The 15,292-nt window shown below is 43.0% G+C and overlaps 1 protein-coding gene across 1 annotated transcript in view; it reads left to right on the top strand.

Moving 5' to 3' along the window:
* Nucleotides 1-15,292, top strand: part of GIGYF2 (GRB10 interacting GYF protein 2) — a gene marked incomplete at its 5' end in the record, with an annotated part of 73,932 nt that overhangs the window by 639 nt on the left and 58,001 nt on the right. The window contains one exon of the mRNA XM_084267173.1: nucleotides 13,632-13,761. Coding sequence (XP_084123299.1) covers nucleotides 13,632-13,761 — 130 coding nt within the window. The remainder of the gene's footprint in view (nucleotides 1-13,631; nucleotides 13,762-15,292) is intronic.

Consider the following 15,292-nt stretch of genomic DNA (forward strand, 5'->3'; position numbering starts at 1 on the left):
AGTACTGATGATGTTCTAACTTCTTGCTGCTCATTCTATTTTCTTGCTTCAGGAGCTGACTGGGGCAAGTTCCTGGAAAGTACGTGTGAATTACCTCCCCTCCCCTTTGCCATAAATCTGCTGGTTACTTTTGTTCTTAAGAAACTTCTTAATAAACACAAATTAACTTGTTGCTTTGTGAATAGAATGTTTGGTAGATGGTCAGGGGGATAATTGAGAACCTTTGTAAACAAGATGAGTTGCAGTTGTCACCAACAGAAGCTTTGTTCTGGTATTTTTGTGCTGTTACTGGGTGTTGCTTCCAGGAGAGAAGAGTGCTAGCATTAGGAGGCATTAGGATTGTTGCCATTCACTTGGGTAAAGTGTCTTTTGAAGGGTTAGCTGATGCTGAGGTAAAAATATGTGCCCTCCTCTGTCTTTGAGCATATCAACAGAAATGTTGGCAAGCCCCTCTGCACCTCCTTTGCCTTCTTCCCCCCCCAGGCTCATAGAGACACAAGTTCTACCAGCTGATGTTAAAGGTCAGGTGTGTTGGGGTTCACTCCTCACTGCTTATGTGGCTTTGTTAAAAAACACTCAGCTGCATTAAACAGAAGGTAGAGGCTTGTCCATGCTGGTTGAATGTCAGTTCTCACCAAGACCTGCTGCTGGTGTTGAGACTTTTGATAGCCCCTTTCAATAGCTGACAGTGCTGTGAATGGGTACTGGGTTTTCTAAACGATAGCAAGATGTGCTCAGGTGTTCCCAGTCCCTGGATGCAGGAAGGTGCAGGGAGGTACTTGCTTGCTCGTTCAGGACCTCTTCTGAATGGTTTCTTGAGCCTGTCTCTCAGAGTAAGTGCATAGAACTCAACTGCAAAGCAGTCACCTTAGAGCAGTGATGTGTTTCACAGGGTGCTTACAAAAACAGTCTGACCCCAGAGCGAAAACCTGGACTCTTGCAGATCCCCTTTTCATGACATACGTTGATACTGAGGTTGGTAAAATACTCTGACAGTGTTTTAGTGGTTTTTCTTGCTTTTCTAAGTTATGGCTTTTATGCTGATGTTAGTAGGGGAAAAAATGCTTGTAAATAGAGAGTTGAGGGCTTTGCAACTCACTCTGCCCACCTGTTTGACTTCTTGATTGAGGAAAGGACTTTGTGTGTAAAAGGGGAGTGCAGAGAAGGGGGTTTTTGGGGGTGTATTTTTCAGTTTGCTTTTTTTTTTTTAAGGAATTCAGACTAAGCACCATTGTATCTTTTAAACATGTGCTGTCCCCCAAGGCCAGTTTTCTGAGTGGTTCTAGAGCTCTGTGATAAACTAGAGTGTCTTATATCTGACTGCAAGAAACAAGTTGGCAGCTCCTGTAAGATGCCTCATTTAAAACCAAACTGAGATGTGGAAGAGCATCTCACTGTGCACCTGGCTGGCTGAAGGGATGGCTTGCCACTGCATGCCTCTACTGAGGGATCTTTCCAATTATTTAAGCATACAAAGGAAACATTGATTCACACTAATTAATGAAGGTGATCTAGGCACCTGGACCATGGGTGTTTCCTTCCCCTGTGTCCCTGTAGTTCAGACCTCCAGCTCTTTAGGGTTTTTTTTGTTTTGTTTGAAATCCCAAGAATATGAAATCTGATCCTGCTACTCTTGTCTGCTCGTTTCAGTTCAAGGAACAGTCAAATGTGTGTTTCTTATTGCATTAATGCCTTCAAAATTCCTTTTTAGGGCTTTTTAAGGTATGATGTTAACTCCTCTCATAGTTTAACATTCCTAGCTTTCCTCCTCGTTTTCTGTGTTTACTTTTTTCCTTCCTCTCAGTGCTTCTGCTCAAATACAAGTAGAAATAAGCTATATTTAATTCATGATTATAGGTAGGCAGAGCAATAGAATTTCCACTCAGCAGTGTGTAAAGCCCAGGCCTGCTCTGTGGGATGCTTTGGTCAGGAGAAGCCCATCTCTTTGTTACTGAAGAAGTATTTCAGTTTCTTTGTGTGGTTTCCTCATCAGTTTATTTGAATTCATTGAGTGATGTTGCAAAACCTGGTGTGTGAAACGCTGGTGGGGGAGTTGTATATTTACAGGAGTGAAGTCAGTTATCAGCCCAGCTTTCCCCACTGTTAATTCCTGAATGTGTTTTGGTTGCACAGAGGTGCTGGCTTGAGCCTTGTCAGAGCTGAGGAAACTTAGGTTGGTTGTGGTGCATGGAGGTGGTGTGGAGCTAAGAAGAATTAAGTGCCTTAAATGATAAGGTCTGTGTACCATTGGCCCTCTGGTGGTTGGTGTCAGTGTGTCTGTGTGGATATACATAGATATCCATGGGGTTCATCAAAATGATGTTTAATACCATTATTTTCCCAGCCTTAGCTCAGGTGGTAGCAAAGAACTATAGCAGCCTGAGCCCTTTGCATTGCTTTGTTAGCTGAGATGGCCACAGTCTGGCCATTGCAGAATGGGCCCACTTCTCTTTTGGCAGAGGGAGGGAGGTCAGCCCCTTCCCTCCAAAGGTGGTTAATCACTGCTTGAGTATAGAAAGCCCAGGGATGGTTTGATGTCTCTGAGGGGAGCTAGGCTGCTGTTGAAAGTTTTATGTCCCTCTTGTATTTTTTTTTACATTTATTTGGTTTTGTGGAAAGGATGCAGAAGGTTGTTTTTATGTGTTTGAGCTTTTTGGCAAGTGGGAAATCCAAGTGTGTGTTTTCAGGAATGACCCTCCCCTGTCATCCTTAAAGCTTGCAGTATATAGAAGCTGGTTATCTAGACCTCAGGATTGTGGGGGAAAGCAGGAGGGATACCAGCTCTGTCCACAGATGAAATTTCAATGGACATTTAGAAAACTTGCCTTGTTGACAATCCTTTTGGCTCATGTATTGTTTTTTCCTTCCCTCAGGTGATTATTAAAGCTGTGGGTTGTGATCTTCTGGTTTTTTTGGCCATATACCTCCAAAAATTTAGGCAAAATAGAATGATTACTTGATGCCTTCAGCAGCAGCTCTTGTATGTGTAGTTTGTCATTATAAACAGATAAATGAGCTTTCATAAATCATGCTGGGGAAGGAATGGGTGAGAGTTTTGAGTGTGGTGTCTGGGATGGCAGTGTAGGTCACTCTGAAGGTACTGCTTGTGTGCTGGGTGTACGGTCCCCATCCAGTAGAGAAACGTGTGTCCCACGTTGTGGTTATTATGAAACACTACTTTCCTCCCCCCCTCTGCCTCCCTCCTGTCACTGACAACAAATTGAAATACTTTGCATTTTGCTGATAGTATTTTATGATCAAGCTATAGCTGTTTGTGTCTCTGGGAGATCCAGAGGTTACAGGTGTCCATGTGTAGATGAGATTGGATGCAAAGATTTGCCGTCTCTCTGTGGTAGCGTGTCAGATCAGGTTGGAAGAAACACAAGGAAAAGGTGCACTTTGCACATGGTGGAGATTTCTTTCCTTTGGGTGATGATGCTGAGGGATGGATAGCTGAATTGATGTACCTTCAGACTCAGAATGTCACGTGGTAAGGAGTTGGTATGGCGGGGAGTAACAGATGTAGAAGGTGATGCCTTTTTGGAGCATGATTTAGGTTGGAAGAGGCTCCAGCCTCCTGCCCAAAGCAGCCCTGGCATCAGCGTCAGACTGAATAACGTGTGGGATAGAAAGGGAGTGAGGCTGGCTGTGGAAATAGCATATGACAAGGTTTTTAAGTAAAAGTATCTAACAACCTGATCTAATAAATCAGAGGCCCAGTTCAGCTAGTGGAGGGTTTTACATTAGGTGTAGCTCATGCTGAATCATTGGTATCTCTGTTTTTTTCTCCATTTATGTCATACTAGGCTTTAATAGTGCCAAGGCAGGATCAGGATAGCATCACAAGTCAGCTTAGAGAGGTGATTCTTAAAACAAGTGTCTATCTCCAGCAATGTTAACGTAAAAGAAAAATGATACTCTCTTAAAAAGTGTTGTAATTCATCTGTAGTTGCAAGTTACTTTCTGACTTCCTGGCTGATGAATGTATGTAGTCTGATACACATGATATCTGTCTGTGTTGGGACTTCTCACTAGGCACTTTGCTGCTGATGAGTATTGGCTTCCTGAAGTATAGGAGATACCAGCTCTGCATGAATAGGAAACCTGGGGTGGGGAGGGAATTCCTACAAAGCCCAAAGCAGCTGTTTATGGAAATAGCATTTAAAACCAAGAACAAACCCATCTACAGCGCCCCAGATCTGTTAATTCCATGAGTGGTTTCAGTGGATGCTGTCTGGAGCTTTGTGCTGCCGATGGGAATGTCCGTGTGGGCAGTGTCATGTGTGTGCTGGGTGGGAAAGAGCTGCTGGCCTCTGGGTTTGGATGCATTCAGGTGGCTGCTGGCCTTGTTGAGGAGCAGGTAGACTCAGCATCCTGACCTGTAAAGTCTTGTGGAATGGCACAGGCAGAATATTTACCTACCAGCAAAGTTTCCACATACAAAGTAGAGACAGATGTGGAAGTGATTTTTTTTTTTTCTTCAGCTGGAAAACAAGAGTGCTGGCAGGGTTTGGGGATTTGGAGTGAGAAGTGGGTTGTGCTCCAGCTAATGGCAGAGCCAAGGGTGTGGTCCCTGACTCTGCTTGGAGCTTAATCACTGCTCTCTGCCTTTGGCTGGGAGTCTTGTAATAAAGGTGGAGGTCACACTGCTTTCTGGCTGAGAAACTGGGAAAAGCTTTCATGTGTGGTGGTGTTCAGGTGAAGCAAGAAGGGGATAGCTATCTCACCTGCCTCTAACCACCAAGTTCACAGTGGTAGGAAAGGGGAATATATCTGGAATGGTGATATTTAATTTTCCTTTATTTTTCTTGTATTTTATTAACTGCACAGGTCTCTTTAGTCTGTCTTCTATCCCAGAAGAGCTTCAGTGCCTACTTGTGCTTGTCATTCTTAACCGTGGTGTGACACATGCAGGCTGTAGCACTCCATGAAGTCTTAGATGGATCTGGGTGAAGTGAGGGGGGTGGGTGGTCAGTTCAGTCTTGCTTCTTCAGAGTGTCATGACCATTTGTTTTGGCTGGAAGCTGCTGAGAGCTTGAAACCCTTCTGCAGTGATTTGAGGCAGAACAGTTGTAAGGCTTCAGGAGATGTAAAAACCTAACTGTAATAATACAGGCATAGCTTCTGGAGAAGTGACTGGTGTAGACATTGTTCTTGTAGGATAAAATTTGCTGTAGATAGGCTGTGAAAAATTCACTGCCTTTCTCAGGATAAAGTCTTGGCAAGCCAGAAGGGGCTACTGTGACTCACCTGGCATCATGTGTAATGTGACTAATGGATTTTTTTTCCTGATTAATTTTCTGTTTAAACTAGAACATACCTTTTAGACAATCATTTAGTGTTGACCTGAAAACAGCTTACACTGTTTATCTCTGAATAAGTCTTGCTTCAGGCCCTTCACTGAATAAACTTGGGTCTTCAGCCTTTTTTTATCTTCCTGATCATGTACAGACTGAGCAAGACACTTAATTTTTTTCAAAGCTCAATAACTAGAGCTTTGGTGTGCTGTTTTTCCTCACTGAGAGACGTAGCTGTCATGTTCTTTCAGTTTTTGAACACCTGATTTATCAACTTTCTTGCTTTGTGGACAGCAGAACAAGACACAGTATCCCTGCAGTGATAAAACCCCCTCCATATTCACTCTGTATTTCCTTATTTCTGCAGTCAGTGTTTTCTGTTGGCTCTCCTAGGCAGTGTTGTATCTTATGTTTCAGCTGATTAATGTCATAAATCTCAGGTTGGTTTCAGGACTCTTGTTTTTCCAGAAGAGTCTTGCATCTGTTGCCTGTGTGTTCTGCTTGTGAGCCTTTTGATTGTGTGCTTGGCCTTATTAAATGCTGCCTGCTATACTGGACTGAGCCAGTGAATAATTCATAACGCTGGTATTGATGAGGTGCCATTTCCATTATTCACCATATCCACACTTGTCATCCCCAGGTTTTAGAAGTCATGTAGGCCAGTGTTACAGATCCTATAGAAAGTAGAGTATACCTGCTTAGCTCTTCCTCTGTTTTGAGAATATTTTGCCTTTTGAGGTGGGTTGTTGTAGGTTCTTTAGAGGGGAAGGTTAAAAGGAAAAAAAAAAGTTGTGCTATTTGGGACTTTCTTTGTGGTTCTGAATTATTTTGTCCTTTTTAGTGTTCTACTTAATGGAAATGTCCTACAAAAGTTAAAATTTATTTAACCTACTTGCTTGAGTGATGCAGTTTCTAATCTTCCAGAAGTACATTTTGGTTGAATGTCTTCCATAAACCCATGCTGGCTGGCCTTAATTATGTCAGTGGCCTTTAATCAGTGGTGTCTGCTTTAGCCAGTGATTAATATCAAACAGACTTGGTAGTGTAGCCACCTGAGTCATCCTGTTTACCACTGTACTTAAAAGGTACCTTGAATACTCTTCTGAATCTTCTTTAATATTTCAAGAATCAAGAGAAAATCAGCATTAATTATTCAGTCAACCTGTTAATTTTCTTTAAAAACACAAGTTACTTGCACTGAAATTAGCTCTAGTAGCTGCCTGTGGAATGTTTCCATGCTTGTGGAAGGTGAAGTTTTGTCCTCTTGATGTGATGTTGCTGTTGCTTGGTGGAGCACTGCTGTTACATCCCCCTGCCAGATTTATTTAAGGAGAACCTAACTTTTTCCACTTAAATCTGCTTGTGTTAAACTTAGGTTGTGTTCTTTGGTTCTCAAGGTTTTCAGCCAATTTCTAGGTTAAAAAAGCAGTTTCACAGTAGCAACAGAGCTACCTTGAAAAGAAAGGATACTTCCTAAACATCTCTGATCAAACAGTTGACCATTAACAAATAAAAGTTGTGTCTGGGAAGGATTAGTGGGGTATCTTTTTTTACAAGGTTTAGGTTTCCAAAGTTGTTAAAAAAGTCTAAGCAAGCACTAGTCCCAGAGCTGGAAATGGCAGTGATGGTCTGAATCTTTAATTTGTAGTTAAGACCCGAATGCAATCCTTGCTTAGACTTGACTTGGGATGCTAAGAATCACTTTGTCTCTCTCCAAACCACCAAAACATCTTGGTGAGACAGATTGCCAGGTGGTACAAGCTGACAAGAGTTCTGTAATGGAAATGCAGGAATTTCACATCCCTGAAAACCTTAAATTCAAGTGCCCTGAGCAAGGGACAAACCTTAAAACGGCAATTTCCTGGAAATCCTGAAGCTAAGTGAAGGCTGAAGTGTAGATCTTTCAAAATCTCTGCAAACCAGCTTTTTGCCTAGATAGTTATTAGATAGTGCCACAGTCATTGTAGACCTTCCTCAGATTAACTGAAACATCATCATCACCTGCATTGTAACGTGTGAATCTAGCCAGTAGAATCAAGTTTCAACTTGTGTCTGAAGCAGATGTGTCTGAGACCTTGAATGGTTTTGTCAGGCACTAAATAGCAAGTTGGGAAACTCATGGGAAGAGCCATGAGCTGGGTAAAACACCCTTGTCCCTCCAGCAAGTGAATGAAACAGCTTGTGGGGCTGATAACTTCTGTACCTGTAACATTAATTTGTTAATTGGGAGTGAAAGCCACTTAAGGGCTTAAAGTTATTGGATTACATTTTGTGTCTGCTCAGAGGATGGACTTCTGACTTCCAAAGTACTAAACTGCTGACAAAATAGGCCGTTTTTCTCCCTTGCCAGCCCACAAGGCTTTGATTCTCCTCAGTCCTGCGTGCTGATAGTGGGTTGGGGGCTGCTGTATACCCCCTGTCAAAATGGTTTCCCAGTTCAAGCTTGTGAAGCATTGCAGGAAACTTCCCCAGATACACAGGAAAACAGTGACTGTTTGTAGGTTTGCACTGGCACCTTGGTCAAGGATTGACCTCATTTGGAGAAACCCTTGGAGAAGAGTTTCCCCTTTGAAGGGCTGGTGGGGCATCATTGGGTACCCTTCTTGCCCAAGCATTGATGCTGGCTGGGCACTATCAACATCTGGCCTCAGTTTCTTGCTTGAACTTGAGGCTGGCCTTGTGTGCTCTTTGCCCATATAAAATCTGGGGCTGTGCAGGTTCCTCAGTCCACAGCCATGAATTTGTAGAAAATCCTCATTTGTGAAACTTCAGTAGTTCAGAAAGGGGCTTTTCCCTCCTCAAATTGTATCCAGGAAGAAATACTTGGTAGAGATAACTTTTGTGATTTGTCATGCTTGATTAATAAGGAGGCAGCGTAGATAATTGAAGTGTTAGTTTTGGGTTTTGTTAATATTGAAGCTTAGAACCTAAGAAGTTAGTTACCTTTTCCTTGGCCAAAAGAGTTAAATTTAGGACCTGATCATTCCTTCCCTTAATTCCTCACCCTCTTCTTGCTCCACCCTGACTCTTTCCTGTTGTGATGCTAGCACCAGAGAGCTTTGTAGTCCACCCCAACTTGCCTTTCCAGTTGGTACAGCTTCTTTATGCTCTCCCTGTCAGAGGTTCCTCTCCAGCCTGGCTTCAGTGCTCTCACCTTTTGGCTGTTGCCTTGTGAACCAGCAGAAACAGCACGTGGTTTTGGCTTTCCCTGTCTTGTCTGCTCTGACATAGCTAAGTGTGTTCCTCTTGTGCACTTGCTGTCTTAGCTTTTCTTCTTGCTGTTCCTTTGCCCTTTTCCTCCCAGATCGTTACCTGTTTCCAGAGTGCCTCCTTTCCAAGGGTTTTCTCTCAGCTCTGCCTGCAATTTTTTTCCTGTGTGTTTTATTTCTGGGTAATGTTGCTGTTTGGAATAAATTCACCTCTTACACCTACTGAAATCATTTGCACTTTTTTTATACCAGGGTTTTTGTTGGGTTTCCCCCCCCCCCGTTCAGCTACAGTATCATCCTGGTGTCTTGCTTTCAATTCAAAATTCCTACACTTAAAACTTTTAGGGAGGAAGAAACTTCCTTCAGTGCAACACAGAGGAGGAAGACAGAGTTCCCAAAACAAAGTGTGGTAGCCAAAATAAGGGGAAAGAAAGATGTTTTGCAGCTCAGTGGGATAAGATTAGCAGGCTTTGTAGATACTGAAGTGCTCAGGAGCCTAGTAGAGAAAGAAGACAGCAGCTTTGTTTTTTGGGAAGGAAACAGACTGAAGAGGGTGGTGCCAGTGGGTCCAAAACGAGTAAACTAGTCGATCCTGACTGTTTTCTAGGGCTTTATCCTTGGATCTGATGCTTTTCAGCTGTGTGTTCCATGGCTGTTTAGCATTCAGTGCCAGTCTTTTTGGTATTCCTGGTACTGAGCTAGCTGATGTTCTGAGCTGAAGGGCCCAGGGTCCCTGGTGATCCACAGGGGCTGATCTGAAAGCTCCCCCCACCCCCAGCAGAAGGTTTACAGGTGTCACAGGAACCGAAGGGGTGGCCAGCCAATTAAGGCTACTAGGTATTGTGTTAGAGGCTTTTCTCTGCCAAGGTGTGCAGGGAGTTTGCCCAGATTGCCCTGCAGTATTTCCACATGTGCCTGTAGTATGTTTTCTCTAGGTACCTAACCTTGTATTTTGATTTGCAGAATGATTAATGGAGCTGCTATAATGTCCTACTGAGCTGTTGGCTCTTTCAAAAACTCAAACCAAAAATCATCTCAAGCTAGGCCTGTGAGAATAGCTGGATATTTTTCTATTAGTTTCTAGTGCATATAGTGGAGATAATCCCATTTCAATATAGAGGATTATTAGGAAAAAAATGATATTATGATATGTATGTAGGTGATATGTGAGGAAAAAGGTGGCTAATATGGCATGTAGTAAAAATACATGAGCCAAATGTTGGTTGGTAGGTTTAGACTGCAGGGAGCTTTACAACTTTTTGTAATCTTACACCCAAAAGGTTTGGGTAAAATCTGCTCAAACTGGAGGGTTTTTTTGGCATTTCCTTGTTGCTTTTTCTAAATGTTGATATCATTACTTCACTCACATGTAGATGAGAAAAAAATGTTTCCTTTGTTTGGTGTGGTCTTCAGTAACTCATGCCTGTTCCAATCCTGCCTTCATTTGCTTTTCAATCCTCTCTCCCTGCAAAGTAGGGTTAAATCTAGGAAGTTCCTTATTTAGTTCTTGGGTCCATTAAGGAACAGAGGTTCTTCTTAGAAACCCCCTACAAACCCAACAACACCAAAGCACCTTCCTCTGCCGATTTGGATTCTGCCATTGCTGGAAGGAGAGGGGAGCTGTATTTTCTTACAGAGTGGAGAGACACTTCTCCAGAACTGGCTGGGCTGGACTTGGCTCTGAGAGAGAGAAAACTTCACAGCCTTGGCCCTTAGTCTTCTTGTTTCCCTCAAGTGTGGCTTCATCTGCCGTTGCTCCTACGCTCTTGATATGTATTGACGTGACCTTCACTGGTCTCTGCAGGACCTTGGCTCAGGAGTGAAAGTAGCTGAAGTCTTAAATTCTGCATATTTGTTTTGGTTGGTGGGTTGGTTTTGTTGGGGTTTTGTTTTTTTTTTTTTCATAAAGCCAAGAATGAGAGGAATACTGTTATCTGCTTGCAGATAGGAGGATGTCACAGCATTGGAAATACCACATCTTTAGCAGGCTTATTTTACAAGAATGAGCAGTGGAAATTTCTTGGAATACTCTGCCACTCAACTGGCAAATCTTTCTTGCTGTAATTCTGGTGGGTTTGGGTTTTTTAATGCTCTTGTAATTGTCAGGGAGCTGCAATTCTGTTAATGAAGCATTCCTGTTCTTACAGGGGGGGATAGTGCATGAAATTCTCAGTGTTGTGGTAATCACTGATCTGAAGAGGGACTGTTTGTACAGATTGGGTCTGCAGACACCCTGAGCCAGTGTCCTGTTGGGGCTGTTACAAAGAGGAGTTTAGAGAAAAGATCCTGATGTGGCTACTACAATATCAGTAAATGAAGTTGTGTTTGGGGCTGAAATGAATTCCTTAAAAAAAAAATCCTTAAAAATCTAGTCATTTTTTGTCAGTACTTTACATGGGCAGGCGTGCTTTTGCCTTGGGAAAAGGAGTGTATGTAGGACTGGATGAATCCAGTTGTTTTCATAGTCAATGTTTTTTCTTTTTCAGGTTCACACTTTTTAAAAAAGAGGAATATAACAGGAAACAATGGCAACAGAGACTCAGACACTTAACTTTGGGCCTGAATGGTAAGTTTTTTTTTTCCTGTTTTGTGAGGCTCTGGAGCCTTGTTTAAAATTCTAAGGCAAATGTTACAAATTTCTGTCCCTTGGGATCCAGTTGCTGAACAGGATCTAATGTCTTAGGTTGTTCCATGGTGTGTGGCTTGAAAGCAGTATTAAAAAATGAGTCTTCCCTCTGTAGCTTGACATTGGGTATGACATGGGCTGGGGTTCATGCTGTGGTGAGGCATAATGTTCTCCTCATTGCTGTGATGAGGGAGGAGTAGCGTTCAACATCCTGGGGGCACACACAACGTGCAGACAGCTTCCTCCTTTGCTGTTTCCATGTGATACCTGTTAGTGAGGAAGTTCTTGTACCCACCCTCCTTACTGAACTTGAGGCTGTAGCAAAGCAAGCTTCCTCCCCCAGTATTAAACAAATGAAAATCTGTGTGGAATATGGTTTCCATGTCACAGTTTCCTGTGTACTTGTGCTGTGAAGTGTCAGGAGAAATGAGCTTTTGTGCTCAAGAGAATTACATGGTGATGTATCATCTTGTCAGCTGTTAGTTTTTAGCTTGTCAGACATACATTGTCCTGGCTTTTGCTGAAGAGTTGTTGCACAGGTGTGATTACTGTTCTGTATCTGGTCCAATTTCTTGTTAAAAGTGTTGGTGTCTGTGGTTACAAACACAAACTGTGGATGAAGTAGGTGGCTCCTGAAGAGTGCTGTGATCCTTCAGTGTGTAGCTGGGAGCCTGAAGTGGATGTAGGAGATAGAGTTGCTGCAGAGCAGGTGGTGTGAGTGTTGGTGGAATAACATAGTCCCTTCTGCTGACACGTTTTTATACACAAGCTGGAGAGCATTCAACAAAAGTAAAATCTGATTTGTGGCCTGGAACACAATGAAAGCTCAGCTGTTTTGCTAGAATGAAAGAAGGTTAAAGAATTACTTTATCAGTATCTATAAATAAACCCACCAGGCAGATATCTTATGCTGGAGTGTTCCTCAGTGTGAGAGACAGACATGATTAGATTCATTGATGGATGGAAGCCAAAGTTATATTAAAAAAAGAAAAGGGGGGGGGAAGCAAATCTAAAAAAAGCACATATTTTAATAACTTGATTGCTGTGTCATAGTGAGGGGACTGGAGTCTCCATTTAGTTTAAAAAACAGATTAGATCATGTATGAAAATCAATATTCTAGTTCAGTGAGTTACAAGATTTTTTTTTTTTACAGAAATGATGGAATAAAGTGTTACGATTTCTAATTATTCTTTTGGGTTGCAGTATAGTCATGTCTGTCATGTGTGCTGTTGTGTCACTTAATAGTGAAACACTCGGGCAAGTGTCATCGGGATTGGAGTTGAACATTGCACTGAGCCACCTAATCCTTTGAATAATGCCTCCCCAGGCAGTTTTTGTTTGGAAGTGGTATGTAAGGAAACTGCCACAGGGTGGCACCAAAGTAAAAAAAGAAGGTAAACATTTGACTTGCAAATTACTTCTTCCTTTCTGTTTAAAGAACAATAAAGCAAATCAAAGCATGCTTCAATAATTAGGTGAAAGGTAGCCTCCGAATCAGTGATTTAGTTTAGAGCACCTTCCTTTCCAAGGACTTTGTGATTGAGAAGACTTTTCATTGTTGAAATTGTTTCATGATGCACAGCAAGGAGAACGTAGGGAAAGGCTCTGGGTTTAGTTTCTTGGCACGTGTCCTTATGTAAAGCATTCCTCAAGCTTAAAAATACAGGACGTTTGGGTAGCTGAGGAGATGACTGTGTAGAATGAGATCAGTCAGCCTGCAGAGTGGAAACAATGCCATGCAACTGTGAGATGTTACCTGGAGGAGCTTGAGTAGCTTACCTGTGTGAGATGGGGCCAAACTCCAGTAGCAGATTTGGCTGGTCCTGTGTGTTAAATTACTATTAAGAGTGACTCTATGCTGTACATCTTTTTTTTTATGGAGATGCTAAGCTAAATGATATATGTGAGCTCTGGAAAATGCTATTAATTTTAAATTCTAGAAAAGGAATTTGGAGTGGAGTAGGATTCCAGAGACAGAAGAAGAAACCTCACTGCAAAATTTACTGTCCTGTATGGTTTTTTAAAACTTCATTAAACATGTGAATAAACTTTTCCCTTAGGTTAATGTTTGCCACACAGTCCCTAGTGTGGTCAGAATTTTTCTTGTCAAAAAGTTGTCGTCAATATCTGTGGAAGTTTACAACTTAGTTTTGTGCAGCCAGTCTCAATAGCTTAGTCAAGGCTTTAGGGGAGTGTACCTAGCTTGAGATACAGGTAGCATAAGAGTTCTCCAGGGGATGAGATGAATTCCTTGATGTACTTGTTGGGAATATTGTTCTTCTTTCTTTCTCCTGGCTGTGGGGAAAATGAGGGAAGCTCTTTCACTCTTCCTGCTGAAGCTCCAAGTTTTAGAGTTTGGAAGCTAGACTGTTAAAGTCTTTTCCTTAACTTTCAGTACTGGATTGGCTTCATTAGTGTCAAATGTGCAGCTGTGCAGAGGGAGGGTAGATGGGTGATGACACATCCTCCCCACTTCAGCTTCCCTTGCTTTCTTTCAGGCTGCGAGCTTTGTCCAGCGGCGGGAGCGTGACATCCCCTCCTCTGTCTCCGGCTTTGCCAAAGTACAAACTAGCAGACTATCGCTATGGGAGAGAAGAAATGCTGGCACTTTTCCTAAAGGATAATAAGGTGAGTAGGAAGAGGAAGAAGGCCTGATGTGCTTACTCCTAATGGCAGTCTTGTCCTTAGCAGTAGTTACTTGTATTTTGAGATGGTGAACAAAGAAATGGTGTGTCCTTCGGCAAAGAACTAAAAAGCTTGTGATGAGTTTTGTGTGTGCACTTACTTGATGCTCTTACTGCTTTCATCATGTTTGATTCTTTTTGCCACTTTAGGCACAACTTCCTGTACCCCTGAGAACAAACCCCCCCCCCCGATTGCCATATCCAGTCAGGCTGGCACTGAGGGTTAAAGTCTCCTTGCAGCTATGGAGATTTGCTTGCCTCAGGAGGATTTTTATTTCATAGAGTGTAAAATAGTTACTTGATTCAGCTTGTAAGCCAGGCAATAAATCATATTAACTGATCAGCAAAAAAAGGCAAGAGCTCCATGCTTAGCCCTGCTTAAGGCTGTTTACTCTAGCAGGTACCCAGCCCAGTGAGAGCAGTCCTCAAGTTCACTTCTCTGGGACTTGGGGTGTAATTCAGCCTCCCATGTGCAATGCAGAGGAGCAGCATAGAAAGCCAAGAACTTCCCCTGGTGTCATTTCAAACAAAGGTTCTTAGTGGTGCAAAAGTCCTATTTTGGAGAACGTTTCAGGGGAGTGATTCACACCTCCTGCATTTGTAACCATCAGGGTTTTCTGTAGATGGGGACAGAGGTTGATTTATAGTTGCAGCTGGCTCAGTGACTTGGGGGTCTGAATCCCTCCGAGAGCCGTCCCCTGGAGTTGGGGACAGCCAGGAACTGGCCAGGCCGTGCCTCTAGCTCTGCCTGTACGTTACCTCCGAGTTCCTACCCTGCCCTGACATTTGCATGAGGTGCTGGGAGCCCTGCATTGCACATACACTGATCCAAGGGCACTGAATGTCAGAGGTTCTTCTGAAGCTCAGTGTGTGATAGCTTAAAGCTGTGCTTTAACATGCAGAATTACCCTGCTCTGCTCTGGGAAGTTAGGATTTCAATCTTGATGCTATGCTTGAATAAGTGAACCTGTCAAGAGGTCACTGGTTGTTTGCAATTAGTGTGTGTTGGATCAGATCATCACAGAATCCCAGACTGGTCTGGGTTGGGAGGGACCCCAAGGATCACAGAGCTCCAACCCCCCTGCCACAGGCAGGGCCACCAACCTCCAGGCCTAGAGCTACACAAGGTTGCCCAGGGCCCCATCCAACCTGGCCTTGAACACCCCCAGGGATGGGGCATCCACCCCCTCTCTGGGCAGCCTGTTCCAGCCCCTCACCACTCTCTCTGTGAAGAGCTTCCCCCTAATATCTCATCTAAACCTTCCTTCCTTTGCACTTCCTCCCTCTGCTCTTGTGGGTGGTTCAGGAGAACCTGTTAATAACACCATGTTACAGGAAGCTCTCCAGTGCTTATGGATGGTCCAAAAGAGGGTTTGCACCCCAGTTTGCCAGAAGGGCATTATTATTGGAGTCTTGCACGTGTTACCACGGCATCAAGTAGTTCTAGTTATGGAGACTGGAGGGATTCTTGACAG

Source organism: Gallinula chloropus, assembly GCF_964237585.1.
Source record: "Gallinula chloropus genome assembly, chromosome: 8".
Taxonomy (NCBI): Eukaryota; Metazoa; Chordata; class Aves; order Gruiformes; family Rallidae; genus Gallinula; species Gallinula chloropus.